We start from the raw sequence: 16549 nt of genomic DNA, 5'->3' as shown, positions 1-16549 counted from the left end.
TTTGATTCAAGCAAGCATTATGAACTTTACATGATTTCATGAGAATTATGCATGAGTTGAATGATAATATGGATGATGCATGATCTCATGACTTGAAAGAAAGCTTTGATGCACCTTGTTTGCTTGATTTCAGGACAAAGGAAGCAAAGAAGAACCATGTTAGCTTCACTAACATGACCACTAACGTGGAATGGGAGTAAGCTTGCAATGTTAGTGGTAAAGTTACCACCAATAATGCCTTCGAATGCCATCATAACCCATGTTAGTTGCCACGTTAGTTGCACTAACATGGGAACTAACGTGGAAGAAAGGAGGAGCTCCAACGTTAGTGGTGAAAGTGAACACCACTAACGTTCCAAAATGCCACACTAAGCCACGTTATGAGCGACGTTAATCCAATTAACGTGGACTCTAACGTGGATAAAAAAGGAAGTCGCAAGCGTTAGTGACACTCACCTTTGTCACTAACGCTAGATCAAGCCTAAATTGCATACGTTAGTAGTCACGTTAAGACCACTAACGTGAAGGGTAACGTGGAGCAATGAATGATAGGCCAACATTAGTGGCACTCACCTTTGTCACTAACGTTGGAGATGGCGAATACACCCACGTTGTATGGTCACGTTAATGCCATTAACGTGAAGCACTAACGTAGAAGGAAGGGGCATTCTGAAGCGTTAGTGACAAAGGTAAGTGTCACTAACGCTCTCAAGCCTTGGCATGCCCACGTTAAGGGCCACGTTAGTTATACTAACGTGGACCATTAACGTGAAAGAGAGGGACAAAGAGCAACATTGTTGGTAAAGGTGAGTGCCAATAACGTTTGTGAAAGGCTAAGAGGCTACGTTAGTGGTTACGTTAGTACCACTAACATTGAAGTTAACTTGGATCAACTAGTTTGGAACGTTAGTGACAAAGTTATCGTCACTAACACTCTCGAACCCAAGTTTACACTTAACGTTAACGCCACTAACGTCCTAACTAACTTCCCATCATGCCTAACTCACACTTTCTTTGCAAGCAAAGCTAAGCCTACTAAAGACTGTAACTGCTTCAACTAAAGATCAAGGGTCTATATCCAAGACTTGAAGAGCTAACTAGAAGATCTGAAGAGTAGTATATATAGGGATAGTTTTGAATTGAAATGTAGATCAGGAACTTTAGAACTACACTCTGTATATTTTACTTTCTCTGCAACTTCTAGTTTTAGAACGTACTCTTCTCTATCAACTTCCATTTTCAGAGCTATAAATAACTAAACCCCTTTTCATTGGGTTAGGGAGCTCTGTTGTAATTTGATGGATCAATTATAGTTTTCATTCTTCTTCTTCTTTCTTTTCTCTTGATTTTACTAGAAAGCTTTCGATCTTAATCCAATTGGTTAGTTGTCTTGGAAAAAAAACTTTCCATAATTGGATCTCCTCTGAGCCTTGGAAAAGGGACGAGGAGATCATGCTAGAATTGCTTTCTCATGGTGGACCAAATTGGGGTTTGGATGGATATAGTGACATATAATCCTACCAACACTTTGTTTTGGAAATATATGTGGTATAATAAGTGACCATACTTCATCTCTTCCCATGAGCAATTAAATCAAGGAATTGGGCAATCGTTCAAGCTTAGAAAGATTAGGTTGCCAAGGAATTGGGATCCAATCACTTAAGATTGCCAAGGAGATCAATGAATGCATTGATTGAGGAAGAGATGAGAACGAACTTGATCTGGAGAATGCAACATCTCCTAAGCCCAATGAATCCCCCATTTCTGATCTTACCCATTCTCTTTATTTTCTGCCATTTACTTTTATGCTCATCTCCCTAAATCCCCATTTAAGATTCTGCAATTTACTTTATGCCATTTACATTCTGCCATTTATTTCCAGCACTTACATTTTCGATTATTTACTCTCCCGCCATTTAACTTCCTGCAATTACTCAACTCAATTTCTGCTTAGCTCAACTAGAACATTCCTCTAATTAAACTTGCTTGACCAATCAATCCCTATGGGATTCGACCTCACTCTATTGTGAGTTTTTACTTGACGACAATTCAGTATACTTGCCGAAGGGAAATTTGTTGAGAGACAAGTTTTCATGCATCAAGTTTATGGCGCCGTTACCGGGGATTGATTTTTTATTGACAATGATTAAGTTGGAGGATAACTAGATTGAGCATTTTTCTTTTGTTTTATTTAATTCCATTTGAGTGATTTACTTTCAGTTTTAGCTATTTTCTTTTCTTTACCTCTTACCCGTTTTTTGTGCTTTCTTCATTATTTACAATTCAGTTCACTAACCCACTAACTGTTTGATATATTGCATCACTCACACTAACAGCTATTCTAACAAGAGTAATTTCTTCATTCATTTCCTTTATCACTTTTTGCTTTGTTGGTTGTATGAAAGGTAGAAGAAGCGGGGTCTCAACGTCCTTTGATTCTGAACCTGAGAGGACCCTCCTTAGATTAAGGAGGGAAGCAAGAGGGAAAAGAGTCGTTGGTGCTGAGGAAGAGGAAGAGTATTTTGAACCAGACATGGAGGAGAATATGGAGAACCACCATGAAGAAGAAGCTCACAACCATGTCAGGGAAGGCCCAGTAAATCATGCTGGGCAAGAGAGAAGAGTTCTAGGCTCTTACATCAATCCAAACCCAGGAAATTATGGAAGCAGCATCCAAAAGCCAACCATACATGCCAATAACTTTGAACTAAAGCCCCAACTCATCACTGTCGTTCAGAACAATTGTGCATTCGGAGGAAGCACACAAGAAAACCCCAATCAACATCTAACCACTTTTCTAAGGATATGTGATACTGTGAAGTCGAATGGTGTTCATCCTGACACTTATAGACTGCTTCTGTTCCCCTTCTTATTCAAGGATAAAGCATCTAAATGGCTAGAATCCTTCCTGAACGAGAGTTTAACAACCTGGGAAGATGTTGTGAACAAATTCTTGGCGAGATTCTACCCTCCTCAAAGAATCAACAGGTTGTGAGCTGAGGTACAAACCTTCAAGCAACAAGATGGTGAAACTCTCTATGAAGCATGGGAGAGGTTTAAGGACTTAACAAGAAGGTGCCTGCCATACATGTTCAATGAATGGGTACAACTACACATCTTCTATGAGGGTCTTTCTTATGAATCAAAGAAGGCAGAGGACCACTCATCTGGGGGATCTCTGAACAAGAAGAAGACCATTGAAGAAGCCATATATGTCATCGAGACTGTAGCTGAGAATGACTACTTCTATGCTTCTGAAAGAGGCATTACTCAAGGAGTAATGGAGCTAAATAATATGGATGTGCTGCTGGCTTAAAACAAGATGATCACCAAGCAGCTGGCTGACCTTACCAAGAAGATGGAAAGAAACCAAGTTGCAGCAGTCACCACCTCATCAGTAGCTCAAGAAGAAGTGAATGCAGAGGAAGAGGGTGATCAGGAACAAGCCAACTATATTGGGAACTGACCTCGGCAAACCCATGATCCATAATCCAAAACTTACAATCCTGGCTGGTAGAACCACCCAAACTTTAGGTGGGGAAATCAACAAGATCACAGCCAAGATCACAGACGTCACAACCCCAACCACAATGCAACTCACCAACACTCTACACAGAGATCATATCAGCACCCACCCAACAATACCTCTCAACATCCATATCAAAACCAAAATGGCCCTTCTCACCCCTCCAACCTCAACCCACCATCACCATCCGAAGATAGACTCTCCAGAATTGAGACTCTACTTGAAGGAATATGCAAGGAAATCCAAGACAGTAAAATGTTCTGGGAAGAAGTGTGATCCAATATGCAGAATCAAGATGCTGCTATCAAGAAACTCGAAACATAAATTTGCTACCTATTCAAGCAAGTTCCTAGCCACAACATTTGCAGCAACACTAATTCAACCCCAAGGGAGGAGTGTCAGGCTATCACCCTCCGAAGTGGAAAGGAATTGAAGGAGACCTCCAAGAAACCACAAGAGAAGAACTCGGATGAAAAGAAAAAGGAACAAGATGAAGTTTAAGTTCCCTCTCCCAATTCACATCAAGAAGGAGAAGTGCTGAAGCCATACGTTCCAAAAGTCCCATACCCTCAGCAATTGAAGAAAAAAGGGGATGATAGCCAATTCTCAAGATTTTTAGAAATCTTCAAAAAATTACAGATTAACATACCTTTTGCTGAAGTAATAGAGAAAATGCCACTCAATGCCAAGTTCTTGAAGGAGTTGATGACCAAGAAGAGAAGCTGGAAGAACAACGAGACTGTGGTACTAACCGAAGAATGTAGTGCGATCATTCAGCATAAATTACCCCAGAAATTGAAGGATCCTGGGAGCTTCCAGATTCCTTGTATTACAGGGGAAATTACAGTGGAAAAGGCGTTATGTGATTTAGGAGCCAGCATAAATCTGATGTTGGTGATAAAAATGAGGAGGCCAAACCAACAAAAATGGCTCTACAACTGGCAGACCGATCATTCAAGTTTCCCCACGAAATAGTAGAAGACTTGTTGGTGAAGGTAGGAGACTTTATCTTCCCAACAAACTTTGTAGTGTGGGATATGGAGGAAGGAGCCAAGACCTCTATCATCCTGGGGAGACCATTCCTAGCCACTGCTGGAGCTATCATCGATGTCCAAAAGGGTGAACTTACCCTTAGACTATATAATGAAAAAATGATATTCAATGTGTTCAAGGCTATGAGTTACCCACAAGACTCATTGGGAGAATGTATGAGGTTGGATTCACTGGAAGATGTAGTACAAGAGAATTTTGAAGAGGAAGAACTTGAGGGTTTAACAGAAGAAGAGGAATTAGCATCAAGCGAAGAGGCTGCAACAGCTGAGGTTTATGTTCAGGGCACACTAGAGGAGAAAAATGAAAGAAAAGAGGCACCCAAACTTGAACTAAAGGCACTGCCGCCCACTCTCAAATATGCATATTTAGGAGAGAATGAAAGTTATCCAGTGATCATAAACTCAGCCTTCAGCCAAGAACAAGAGGAGGAACTACTCCAAGTATTGCAAAAGCATAAGGATGCCATTGGATGGACCCTCGCTGACTTGAAGGGAATCAGTTTGGCCATATGCATGCATAAGATACTGTTGGAAGATGATGCCAGACCCTCCATTCAACCCCAGAGGAGGCTGAATCCAGCCATGAAAGAAGTGGTACAGAAGGAAGTCATGAAGCTGTGGTAGGGAGGGGTAATCTACCCAATTTCGGATAGCCCATGGGTCAGCGCCGTCCAAGTGGTCCCCAAGAAAGGAGGAATCACTGTAGTACCCAATGAAAGGAACGAACTCATCCGTACAAGAACAGTCACAGGATGGAGGATGTGCATTGACTACAGAAAACTCAATGAAGCTACAAGAAAAGACCACTTCACACTCCCCTTCATGGATCAGATGCTGGAAAGACTTGCAGGACACACATATTATTGTTTTTTAGATGGTTATTCAGGATATAATCAAATAGTGGTTGATCGAAGAGACTAGGAGAAAATGTCATTTACTTGCCCATATGGAGTGTTTGCATACAGGCGCATGCCATTTGGGCTATGTAATGCCCCTGCAAGGTTTCAACGCTGCATGCTTTCTATCTTCTCAGATATGATAGAGAAATTCTTTGAAGTCTTTATGGATGACTTTTCAGTATTCGGGGATTCCTTTCCTAATTGCCTAAATCACCTTGCCTTGGTATTAAAAAGATGTCAAGAGACCAATCTGGTCTTGAATTGGGAAAAATGCCACTTTATGGTGACGGAAGGAATAGTCCTTGGACATAAAGTTTTTAACCAAGGCATTGAGGTAGACAGAGCTAAGGTGGAACTCATTGAAAAATTACCCCCACCAAGTGATGTCAAGGCAATTAGGGGCTTTTTAGGGCATGCTGGCTTTTACAGAAGATTTATTAAAGCTTTTTCAAAGATAGCCAAGCCCTTAAGCAATCTCCTTTTATCTGATATACCATTTATCTTTGATGAGAAGTACATGCTAGCATTCAAAAACTTGAAAAAGAAATTGTCCTCAGCCCCTATCATTACCCCTCCTGATTGGAACTTACCATTCGAACTGATGTGTGATGCATCTGATTTCGTAGTTGGGGCAGTGTTAGGACAAAGGAAAGATAATTTGGTTCATGTCATATACTATGCCAGCAAGGTCCTCAATGACACTCAAAGAAATTATACCACTACTGAAAAGGAATTACTGACAATAGTTTTTGCATTTGACAAGTTTAGATCATACCTCATTGGTTCCAAAGTGATTGTTTTCACAGATTACACAGCACTTAAATATTTGTTTGCCACACAGAAATCAAAACTAAGACTGATAAGATGGATCTTGTTGTTGCAGGAATTTAATATTGAGATTAGAGACAAGAAAGGAGTGGAGAATAAGGTAGCAGATCACCTATTCAAAATCCCTCATGATAAAGGTGAAACACATGAAGCAAGTGCAAATGAGTTCTTTCCAGATGAGCTGTTAATGATGGTTCACAGAGCACCCTAGTTTGCAGACATTGCCAATTTCAAGGCAACTGGGGATTTGCCTCCAGAGATCAATAAATATCAAAAAAGAAAACTCATTAATGATGCTAAATATTTCATCTGGGATGAGCCATACTTCTTCAAGTAGTGTTCGGATGGAATCCTTAGAAGATGCATTTCAGAGGAAGAGGGACGAGAGGTCTTATGGAACTGCCATGGCTCGTGCTATGGAGGCCACTTTAAAGGGGAAAGAACTATAGCCAAGGTGCTACAAAGTGGATTTTTTTGGCCCACCTTTTTCAAGGATGCCAAAGAACTAGTGAAGAAATGCAATGAATGCCAAAGAGCTGGAAACTTACCCAAAAGAAATTAGATGCCAAAGAATTTCATTGTAGAGCTGGAACTATTTGATGTGTGGGGAATCGATTTCACGGGTCCCTTTCCAACCTCATATTCAAACAAATATATCTTGGTGGCGGTGGATTACGTATCCAAGTGGGTAGAAGCTATTGCAACCCCAACAAATGACAACAAGGTGGACATGAATTTCCTCAGAAAGAATGTCTTTAGCCGGTTCGGAGTCCCACGAGCTCTCATCAGTGATGGAGGGAGCCATTTTTGCAACAGACCACTAGAAGCTCTTCTCCTAAGATACAGGGTAAAACACAAGGTTGCCACACCTTACCACCCCCAAACAAGTGGGCAAACTGAGATATCCAACATGGAGCTAGAAAAGAACCTGGAAAAGACTGTGGGAGCATCAAGAAATGACTGGTCAAAGAAGCTAGATGATGCTCTTTGGGCATACAGGACAGCATTCAAAACGCCAATTGGGATGTCCCCATATTAACTGGTGTATGGAAAGGCCTGTCATTTACCATTGGAGCTGGAACACAAAGCCCTCTGGGCTCTCAAGCTACTAAATTTTGACAGCATTGCAGCTGGTGAAAAAAAGAGTCTTGCAGCTGCAGGAACTGGAGGAGTTTAGATCTCAAGCCTATGAAAACGCCAAGATCTATAAGGAAAACGTGAAGAGAAGGCACGACCTCAATCTGACACCCAGGAGCTTTGAAAAAGGACAGCAAGTTCTCCTCTACAACTCCAAATTGAGACTTTTCCTTGGGAAACTCAAATCAAGGTGGTCCGGACCCTTTCTTGTCACAAAGGTCTCACCTTATGGACACATAGAGATCATGGAGGAAAGCTCAAAGAGGACTTTCACTGTGAACGGACAAAGGCTCAAACACTACATGGGCAACATGGGGGAGAGCCCTAAAATGAAGTATCATCTCAACCAATGGAGAAATCGTCGAGCTAGCGACGCTAAAAGAGTGCTTCGTTGGGAGGCAACCCAACCTAAGGTAGTTTTCTTTTCATAATTATTTAAATAAAGGTTACAAGTAGTTCTCCCTGTATTGTGAGGAGCTAAGTTTGATGTTGCACACCAAAACAATCCAAGGGTGAATGTGTAATTCTAAGTTTGGTGTTCCACCAAAGATTTCAGTTAGAATCATACTACACCCCTTCAATGACAAGTTACTAGCTCCAACCAATCAGTGAAAGTACTTAACAATAGTTTAGTTTCTAGTTCATAGTCATTTTCTTAATAAAAGCACGTGAGGTTCTCTGCATGTATTCGATCTGTTGCATTAGGCAAGGAACTAAGTTTGGTGTTCACACACCAAATTAAGTTCAGAAATTCACAAGCATACATGCATGCTAACTATTTCTCAAGTGCTTTGGGAACAACAAACTTCTAATAACTTTGCAGGAACTCAATCAAGCTCTTGGAAAAACAATGCACCATCATCCAAGGAGACAAAGAAGGATGCAAAAGCTATGGATGATGACAACAAAGGGAGAGATAGAAGTTACCACCAGGAGGTTGTGTTGTTACTTAATTCCATCTGCTGTGGAATGTTTAAATTGGAAGTCTGAATGTGCCCCTATTGATAGTATTCTTTAGCTTAAGTCACTAGAATTTAGTGTTTGTTTTCTTTGCTTTTGTCATATGTGTGCTTGGTGCACGAAATTACAATCACACTTTTGTAACTCCGCACAACTAACCAGCAAGTGCACCGGGTCGTCCAAGTAATACCTTACGTGAGTAAGGGTCGATCCCACGGAGATTGTCGGCTTGAAGCTAGCTATGGTTATCTTGTAACTCTTAGTCAGGATATCCATAATTCTCAGATTTAATTGTAAAAAGTAAAAGAACATGAAATAAATACTTGTTATGTAGTAATGAAGAACAGATTGAGGCTTTGGAGATGCTTTGTCTTCTGAACCTCTGCTTTCCTACTGTCTTCTTCTTCATGCACGCAAGACTCCTTCCATGGCAAGCTTTATGTTGGGCATCACCGTTGTCAATGGCTACATCCCGTCCTCTCAGTGAAAATGTTCCAAATGCACTGTCACCGCACGGCTAATCATCTGTCGGTTCTCGATCATGTCGGAATAGGATCCATTGATCCTTTTGCGTCTGTCACACGCCCAACAATCGCGAGTTTGAAGCTCGTCACAGCCATCCCTTCCCTGATCCTACTCAGAATACCACAGACAAGGTTTAGACGTTCCGGATCTCAGGAATGGCCGCCAATAATTCTAGCTTATACCATGAAGACTCTGATCTGAATCATGAGGCTAAGAGATATGCATTCAATCTAAGGTAGAACGGAGGTGGTTGTCAGGCATGCGTTCATAGGTGACAATGATGATGAGTGTCACGGATCATCACATTCATTAGGTTGAAGTACGAATGAATATCTTAGAATAGAAGCAAGCGTGATAGAATGGAAAATAGTAGTAATTGCATTAATTCATGAAGAACAGCAGAGCTCCTCACCCCCAACAATGGGGTTTAGAAACTCATACCGTAGAAGATACAATATGAAACATGTAGAATGTCATGAGGTACAAGATGAATCACTGAAAGTAGTATTTATAGTAAACTAGTGACCTAGGGTTACAAAAATGAGTAAGCTAGGGTGTTTATTGTAAAAATCCACTTCCGGGGCCCACTTGGTGTGTGCTTGGGCTGAGCATTGAAGCTTTCATGTGTAGAGACATTTCCTGGAGTTAAACACCAGTTTTTATGCCAGTTTGGGCGTTTAACTCCAGCTTTTGTGCCAGTTCTAGAGTTAAACGCCAGAATTCTTGAGCTGACTTAGAACGCCTGTTTGGGCCATCAAATCTTGGGCAAAGTATGAACTATTATATATTGCTGGAAAGCCAGGATGTCTACATTCCAACGCAATTGAGAGCGCACCAATTGGGCTTCTTTAGCTCCAGAAAATCCACTTTGAGTGCAGGGAGGTCAGAATCCAACAGCATCTGCAGTCCTTTTTCAGCCTCTGAATCAGATTTTTGCTCAGGTCCCTCAATTTTAGCTAGAAAATACCTGAAATCATAGAAAAACACACAAACTCATAGTAAAGTCCAGAAAAGTGATTTTTATTTAAAAACTAATAAAAACATAATAAATACTAACTAAAATATACTAAAAACATACTAAAAACAATGCCAAAAAGCGTATGAATTATCCACTCATCAGTGCTAGTCTAAGTTCCCTGCTTTTAATTTCATCCTGCTTAAATGTATGCTTGTTCTTTAAGCTAAATAAAAGAAAAGGTTATGAAAAACCATAGTGGGATTCATCTTGTGGATTAAGTTCTTAATGTTTGTGGTGTAGTAATTGGTTAGCTAAGTTGGTCCACCAACAAGGTATACAGGAAACTACATGTTCTGAATCCTATGCTTGAAGCACATCCTATGAGACTAGTTAAAAAACAAAATAAGGTCCCAATAAGGAAAAAAAAGAACGGTGAAAGTTGGAAAAAGGAAAGAAAAAGAATAAGAAATAAGGCTAGGCACCAAGGGTTTAAATCTTGAGGGATGTGTCTGTGGTGTTCCTATGCCAAGGATCTGCTTGGATGAATAAGTTCTCAGGAGTGCTTCATCACTTGATAACTTGTGGTAACTAACCCGGGATTATCAACTGAAAATCCACTATCAAGAGCAACCTTGCCACAGAACACTTAGTAACCCAAAGAGGTACTGGACACCAAGGCCTCAAGGAAAGAAAATAACAAACCATATGCCTGTGGTGTGCATGTTTGGGGGAGAGAGACTTGAGGGAGTAAGTCTTTAGGGGTGTTTCAACACCTAGCACCTTGAACCAACTGGTTCGGGAGTGTTGGCTGAAAGCTTATTTTAAAGAGTTGCCCACTCACAAAGCACTTAGCCTAAGAATACAATAAACCCTGAAAAGAAGGGGGAGATCAAGGAATAAAGATCTCATAGGATGCAATCAAGCAAGTATTCAAGAGCATGATAAGGACCTGAAAACCAGTAAAGGAATGAACCTAAGTTGCTATGCATGAAACCCTATAAACCAAGAACTTTACTTTTATAATAAGAACTTGTTTCTCTTGTTCTTTCATTTATCATTCTTATGTTTCAGTACTTGCTTAGTGACAAGCAAGCTTTAAGTTTGGTGTTGTGATGCCATGACATTTTGGCCAGTTTCACTGACCTTTTTCTTTACTATTTTAGGATAGTTTCATGCATTTTCTTAGTAAATAAGCAAGTTTTGGATGAATATACACTTAAATCTTGATTCAAGCAAACATTGTGAACTTTACATGATTTCATGAGAATTATGCATGAGTTGAATGATAGTATGGATGATGCATGATCTCATGACTTAAAACAAAGCTTTGATGCACCTTGTTTGTTTGATTTCAGGACAAAGGAAGCAAAGAAGAACCACGTTATCAGTCACGTTAGCTTCACTAACGTGACCACTAACATGGAATGGGAGTGAGCTTGCAACGTTAGTGGTAAAGTAACCACCAATAACGCCTTCGAATGCCATCATAACCCACGTTAGTTGCCACGTTAGGTGCACTAACGTGGGAACTAACGTGGAAGAAAGGAGGAGCTCCAACGTTAGTGGTGAAAGTGAAGACCACTAACGTTCCAAAATGCCACACTAAGCCACGTTAATCTAATTAACGTGGGCTCTAACGTGGAGAAAAGAGGAAGTCGCAAACGTTAGTGACACTGACCTTTGTCACTAACGCTAGACCAAGCCTAAATTGCATACGTTAGTGGTCAAGGGTAACATAGAGCAATGAATGATAGGCCAATGTTAGTGACACTCACCTTTGTCACTAACGTTGGAAATGGCAAATACACCCACGTTAGTGGTCACGTTAATGCCATTAATGTGAAGCACTAAAGTAGAAGGAAGGGGTGTTCTGAAGCGTTAGTGACAAAGGTAAGTGTCACTAATGCTCTCGAGCCTTGGCATGCCCACGTTAAGGGCCACGTTAGTTATACTAACGTGGACCATTAACGTGAAAGAGAGGGACAAAGAGCAATGTTATTGGTAAAGGTGAGTGCCAATAACGTTTGCAAAGGGCTAAGAAGCTATGTTAGTGGTTATGTTAGTACCACTAACGTTGAAGTTAACGTGGATCAACTAGTTTGGAATGTTAGTGACAAAGTTATCGTCACTAACGCTCTCGAACCCAAGTTTACACTTAACGTTAACGCCACTAACGTCCTAACTAACTTCCCATCATGCCTAACTCACACTTTCTTTGCAAGCAAAGCTAAGCCCACTAAAGACTGTAACTTCTTCAACTAAAGATCAAGGGCCCATATCCAAGACTTGAAGAGCTAACTAGAAGATCTGAAGAGTAGTATATATAGGGATAGTTTTGAATTAAAATGTAGATCGGGAACTTTAGAACTACACTCTATATATTTTACTTTCTCTGCAACTTCTAGTTTTAGAATGTACTCTTCTCTATCATCTTCCATTTCCAGAGCTATGAACAACTAAACCCCTTTTTATTGGGTTAGGGAGCTCTGTTGTAATTTGATGGATCAATTATAGTTTTCATTCTTCTTCTTCTTTCTTTTCTCTTGATTTTACTAGAAAGCTTTCGATCTTAATCCAATTGGTTAGTTGTCTTGGAAAAGAAACTTTCTATAATTAGATCTCCTCTGAGCCTTGGAAAAGGGATGAGGAGATCATGCTAGAATTACTTTCTCATGTTGGACCAAATTGGGGTTTGGATAGATATAGTGACATATAATCCTACCAACACTTTGATTTGGAAATATATATGGTATAATCAGTGACCATACTTTATCTCTTCCCATGAGCAATTAAATCAAGGAATTGGGCAATTGTTCAAGCTTAGAGAGTTTGGGTTGCCAAGGAAATCAATGAATGCATTGATTGGAAAAGATATGAGAATGAACTTGATCCAGAGAATGCAACATCTCCTAAGCCCAATGAATCCCCCATTTCTGATCTTACACATTCTCTTTATTTTCTGCCATTTACTTTTCTACTCATCTCCCCAAATCCCCATTTAAGATTCTGCAATTTACTTTATGCCATTTACATTCCGCCATTTATTTCTAGCACTTACATTTTCTGTTATTTACTCTCCCGCCATTTAACTTCCTACAATTACTCAACTAGAACATTCCTCTAATTAAAGTTGCTTGACCAATCAATGCCTGTGGGATTCGACCTCACTCTATTGTGAGTTTTTACTTGAAGATAATTTGGTATACTTGCCCAAGGGAAATTTGTTGAGAGACAAGTTTCCTTGCATCAAGGGTCCCGATAGGTCGATCCTCCACTGAGAGAAGGGTCGGGAGGCCATCAGTAGACTCAGTTATGTTGCTGGGGCATTGTGGAAATTGGTGTTTTCCTTGAACTTCCTACATTTCTTTACGAACTCTTGGGAGTCTAACATCATTGAGGGCCAAAAGTAGCCGGCCCTGACAAGATTCCGGGCTAAGGCCCTCCCTTAGACGTGGTGGCCGCAACACCACTCGTGGACTTCTGTTAATACGTAGTTCATTTGTTCGGGACGTAGGCATTTCAGCAAAGGCTGGTTCAATCCCCTCTTGAACAGCTGTCCTTGGACTATAACGTATTTGGCCGCTTCCTTCCTTAGCGACTTCGTAACCTTGTCGTTATCAGGGAGCTTTCCTTTTTCCAGAAAAACGGTGACTGGATCCATCCATGAGGGGATGTCGGCTGTTTGGGTTAAATGCAGCATGACCGTTAGTTCTTTCAGTAAACCTTGTATTAAGGATTGGTTCCCCGCTTCTCGCTTCATACTAGCAAGTTTTGACAGGAGGTCAGCTCGGGTGTTCCTCTCTCTGGGGACGTGTTGCACCACGACCTCATCGAATTCTTTGCTTAGCCTTTTGACCCTTTCCAGCTATTTTTGCAGTAGGGAGTCCCTCGCTTGATACGTCCCATTAATTTAGGAGGTGACGACCTGGGAGTCGCTGCACACCTCCACCCTAGTTGCTCCGACTTCCTTTGCTAAGAGTATCCCACCGACGAAGGCTTCGTATTCTGCTTGGTTGTTGGATATGGGGAACTCGAACTTAATGGACTGCTCATATACCATTCCAGTCAGGCTCTCTAGGATTATTCCCGTTCCTCCAAACTTCTGGTAGGAAGCTACGTCCACATGGAGTTTTCACCGCGTGTTCGGAATTTCGTGTGGGTCTCCCGTCACTTTTACTAAGAAATCAGCCATTGCCTGGGCCTTGATTGCATGTCTAGGTTCGTACTGTAGGTCATACTGAGATAGTTCGATTGCCCAGGTCATCGTCTTTCCCGCGAGGTCGGGCTTCTGCAAGACTTGGCAAATCGCGTGATCCGTTCTGACGATTATTCGGTGTCCTTGGAAGTATTGCCGCATCCTTCGGGACAAGGTTAAGAGCGTATATGCTAGCTTTTCCAATTTAATGTACCTCAACTCGGCCCCTTGTGGCGCTTTACTAACAAAGTAGATCGGCTGTTGGGCTTTCCCCTCTTCTCATACCAAGACGGCCACCAAGGCCTTGTCTGTTACTGCCAAATACAAGAATAGTGTCTCACCCTCCTTGGGTTTGCTGAGGACTAGAGGTGCCGAGAGTACTCTCTTGAAGTGGTTGAAGGCCTCCTCAAACGCCGGGGTCCCCTCGAAAACTATTCCTTTTTTCATCAAGTTGAAAAATGGGAGGGCTCTGGCCACTGATGCACCGAGAAACCAGGACAGGGCCGTGAGTCTTCCAGCCAGTCTCTGCACGTCCTTGATGCATCCCGGGCTCGTCATTCGCAGGATCGCTTCCCACTTCTCAGTGTTGGATTCGACCCCCCTCTGGGTTATCATGAAACCCAAGAACTTCCCGGCCTCCGTAGCGAAAGCACACTTAAAGGGATTACGCCTCATATTGTGTCGCCGATGGGATGCGAACACGGTCTCTAGGTCGGTCACGAGCTCCTCTGAATGGGTGATCTTCACCAGTATGTCGTCCACGTACACTTCTAACGACCTCCAGATAAGGTTGCCTAGAACTTTATTCATCAGCCTTTGATAAGTAGCTCCTGCTTTCTTTAGTCCAAACGGCATTACCCTATAGCAATATGTGCCTCCTGGCGTTATGAACGCCATTTTCTCCTCGTTTGGCCTATTGATATGTAAAATTAAAATTTCACATATTAACTACCGGCAAGTATGCCAGGTCGTATCAAGTAATAAAAATCACTTAGGGTGAGATCGATCCCACGAGGATTAGTAGATTAAGCAATTTTAGTTAAATGGTGTTCTAGTTAGGCGGATAATTTGTAATTTCTTGATATATTCAGCATGGAATTAAAGTGCAAAAATATAGATGACAGGAAATTTAAATGACTGAAAGTAAAAGAGAATGAATTAAATGACTGGAAGTGTAAATAGCAGAAACTTAAAGTGCAAGAAAGAAGAACTGAAATGTAAATAGCAGAAATGTAAATTGCAAGAACGTAAAACCTAGAATGTAAATGATTAGAATTCTAAATTGCCAAAATGAAACACGGAAATTGGGTGTTGGGAGAAACTAAAAAGAAATTGTAGTGAGACTCTGTGATGGGTGAGATCACTAGGGATCAGAGATGTTGATTTCTCATGAATTAATGTTGATCACTTCCTTCTCAATCATGTGAACAGATTTATGGCGGATTGTGAATAATTGGATCCCAATCTCTTGGTGATTCAATTTCTCTTGTCACAAACAATAGCCAATCTCTTGATCTAATTGCTCATAAGAACAGGAGAAGATCAATTTCTAAGCCCAAATGCCACACAACTCTCGAGATTTCAATTCAGGGAGGTTACATCTCACATACCAACCTAGAATGTATCAATCAGGAGAATTATGAGAGGATAAATCCCAAACTGAATTCTATGACTTCTTTCTCAAGTTCATCACACAATTCAAATAGATTTAATCCCTCACTCGATGGTAATTGAATCTATGAAGCACAAGAGTTTCCTCTGAGATGGATCACTTGAATTAAGAAGAAAAGAAGAATTATCAATTCATTAAAACCAACAGAGCTCCTCCCCCTAGTAAAAATGGGGTTTAGTGACTCATAGCTCCAAGTACAAATTGAAATTCAAAACTGGAAATTAAAATAAGCATAGAGACAAAAGAGGAAAAGAAAGCTTCTGATAAAAGTAAGATTGAGAGAGTGATAAAAAATCTAAGTGCAAAAAGTAAAATTCAAAAAGTGTAAAAGTACAAAAGAGATCTAAAAGAAAAAGAAGTAAAAAGAAGATCCAGAAGAAGTCCTCTGTGATTCAAGATGCCCCCTATTTATACTGGTTAAGTGGTTTCTTCAGGTGTACTTGCAAGCTGCTCAAAGTGGGCTTTTAGTTGATATGGTGTGGATGCTCCCAGTAGAACGTAGTGTTCTTGAGGAGAGCGTAGTGCTCGTGCATCCACACATACGCGTCTCCCATGCATGCGCGTCTTCACTATCTTCAGTACTTGTCACGCGTACGCATCACATACGCCTACGCGTCCTCTGTAGCGCTCTCCATGAGAGCGTAGTGCTCGCGCCAAGAGAGCTCTCCCATGAATATGCATCATTCACGCGTACGCGTTGATTTCAAAATGTCACTTCCATGCTGCCGCTCTATCCACACGTTTGCATGACCCTTCACAAATGCTACTTCCACACGTACGCATCGCTAGCCAAATTT

The 16549-nt window shown here is 41.1% G+C and overlaps 1 protein-coding gene and 1 non-coding gene across 2 annotated transcripts; both read right to left on the bottom strand.

The window, feature by feature from the left end:
* Positions 1–2986: 2986 nt before the first annotated feature.
* Positions 2987–3090, bottom strand: LOC112761554 (small nucleolar RNA R71). The gene has a single exon (XR_003181944.1). It is a non-coding gene; the product is annotated as a small nucleolar RNA R71 (small nucleolar RNA).
* A 10240-nt stretch (positions 3091–13330) lies between these two features.
* Positions 13331–13945, bottom strand: LOC140180138 (uncharacterized). The gene is made up of 2 exons (XM_072220548.1): positions 13829–13945; positions 13331–13750 (listed from the first exon to the last, which is right to left on the bottom strand). Exons 1-2 carry the CDS (start codon positions 13943–13945, stop codon positions 13331–13333), a joined length of 537 nt encoding a protein of 178 aa, XP_072076649.1.
* Between the last annotated feature and the right edge of the window lie 2604 nt (positions 13946–16549).

The sequence above is a fragment of the Arachis hypogaea genome, chromosome 16 (genome assembly GCF_003086295.3).
Source record: "Arachis hypogaea cultivar Tifrunner chromosome 16, arahy.Tifrunner.gnm2.J5K5, whole genome shotgun sequence".
NCBI lineage: Eukaryota > Viridiplantae > Streptophyta > Magnoliopsida > Fabales > Fabaceae > Arachis > Arachis hypogaea.
This window is presented reverse-complemented; position numbering and strand designations above follow the sequence as displayed.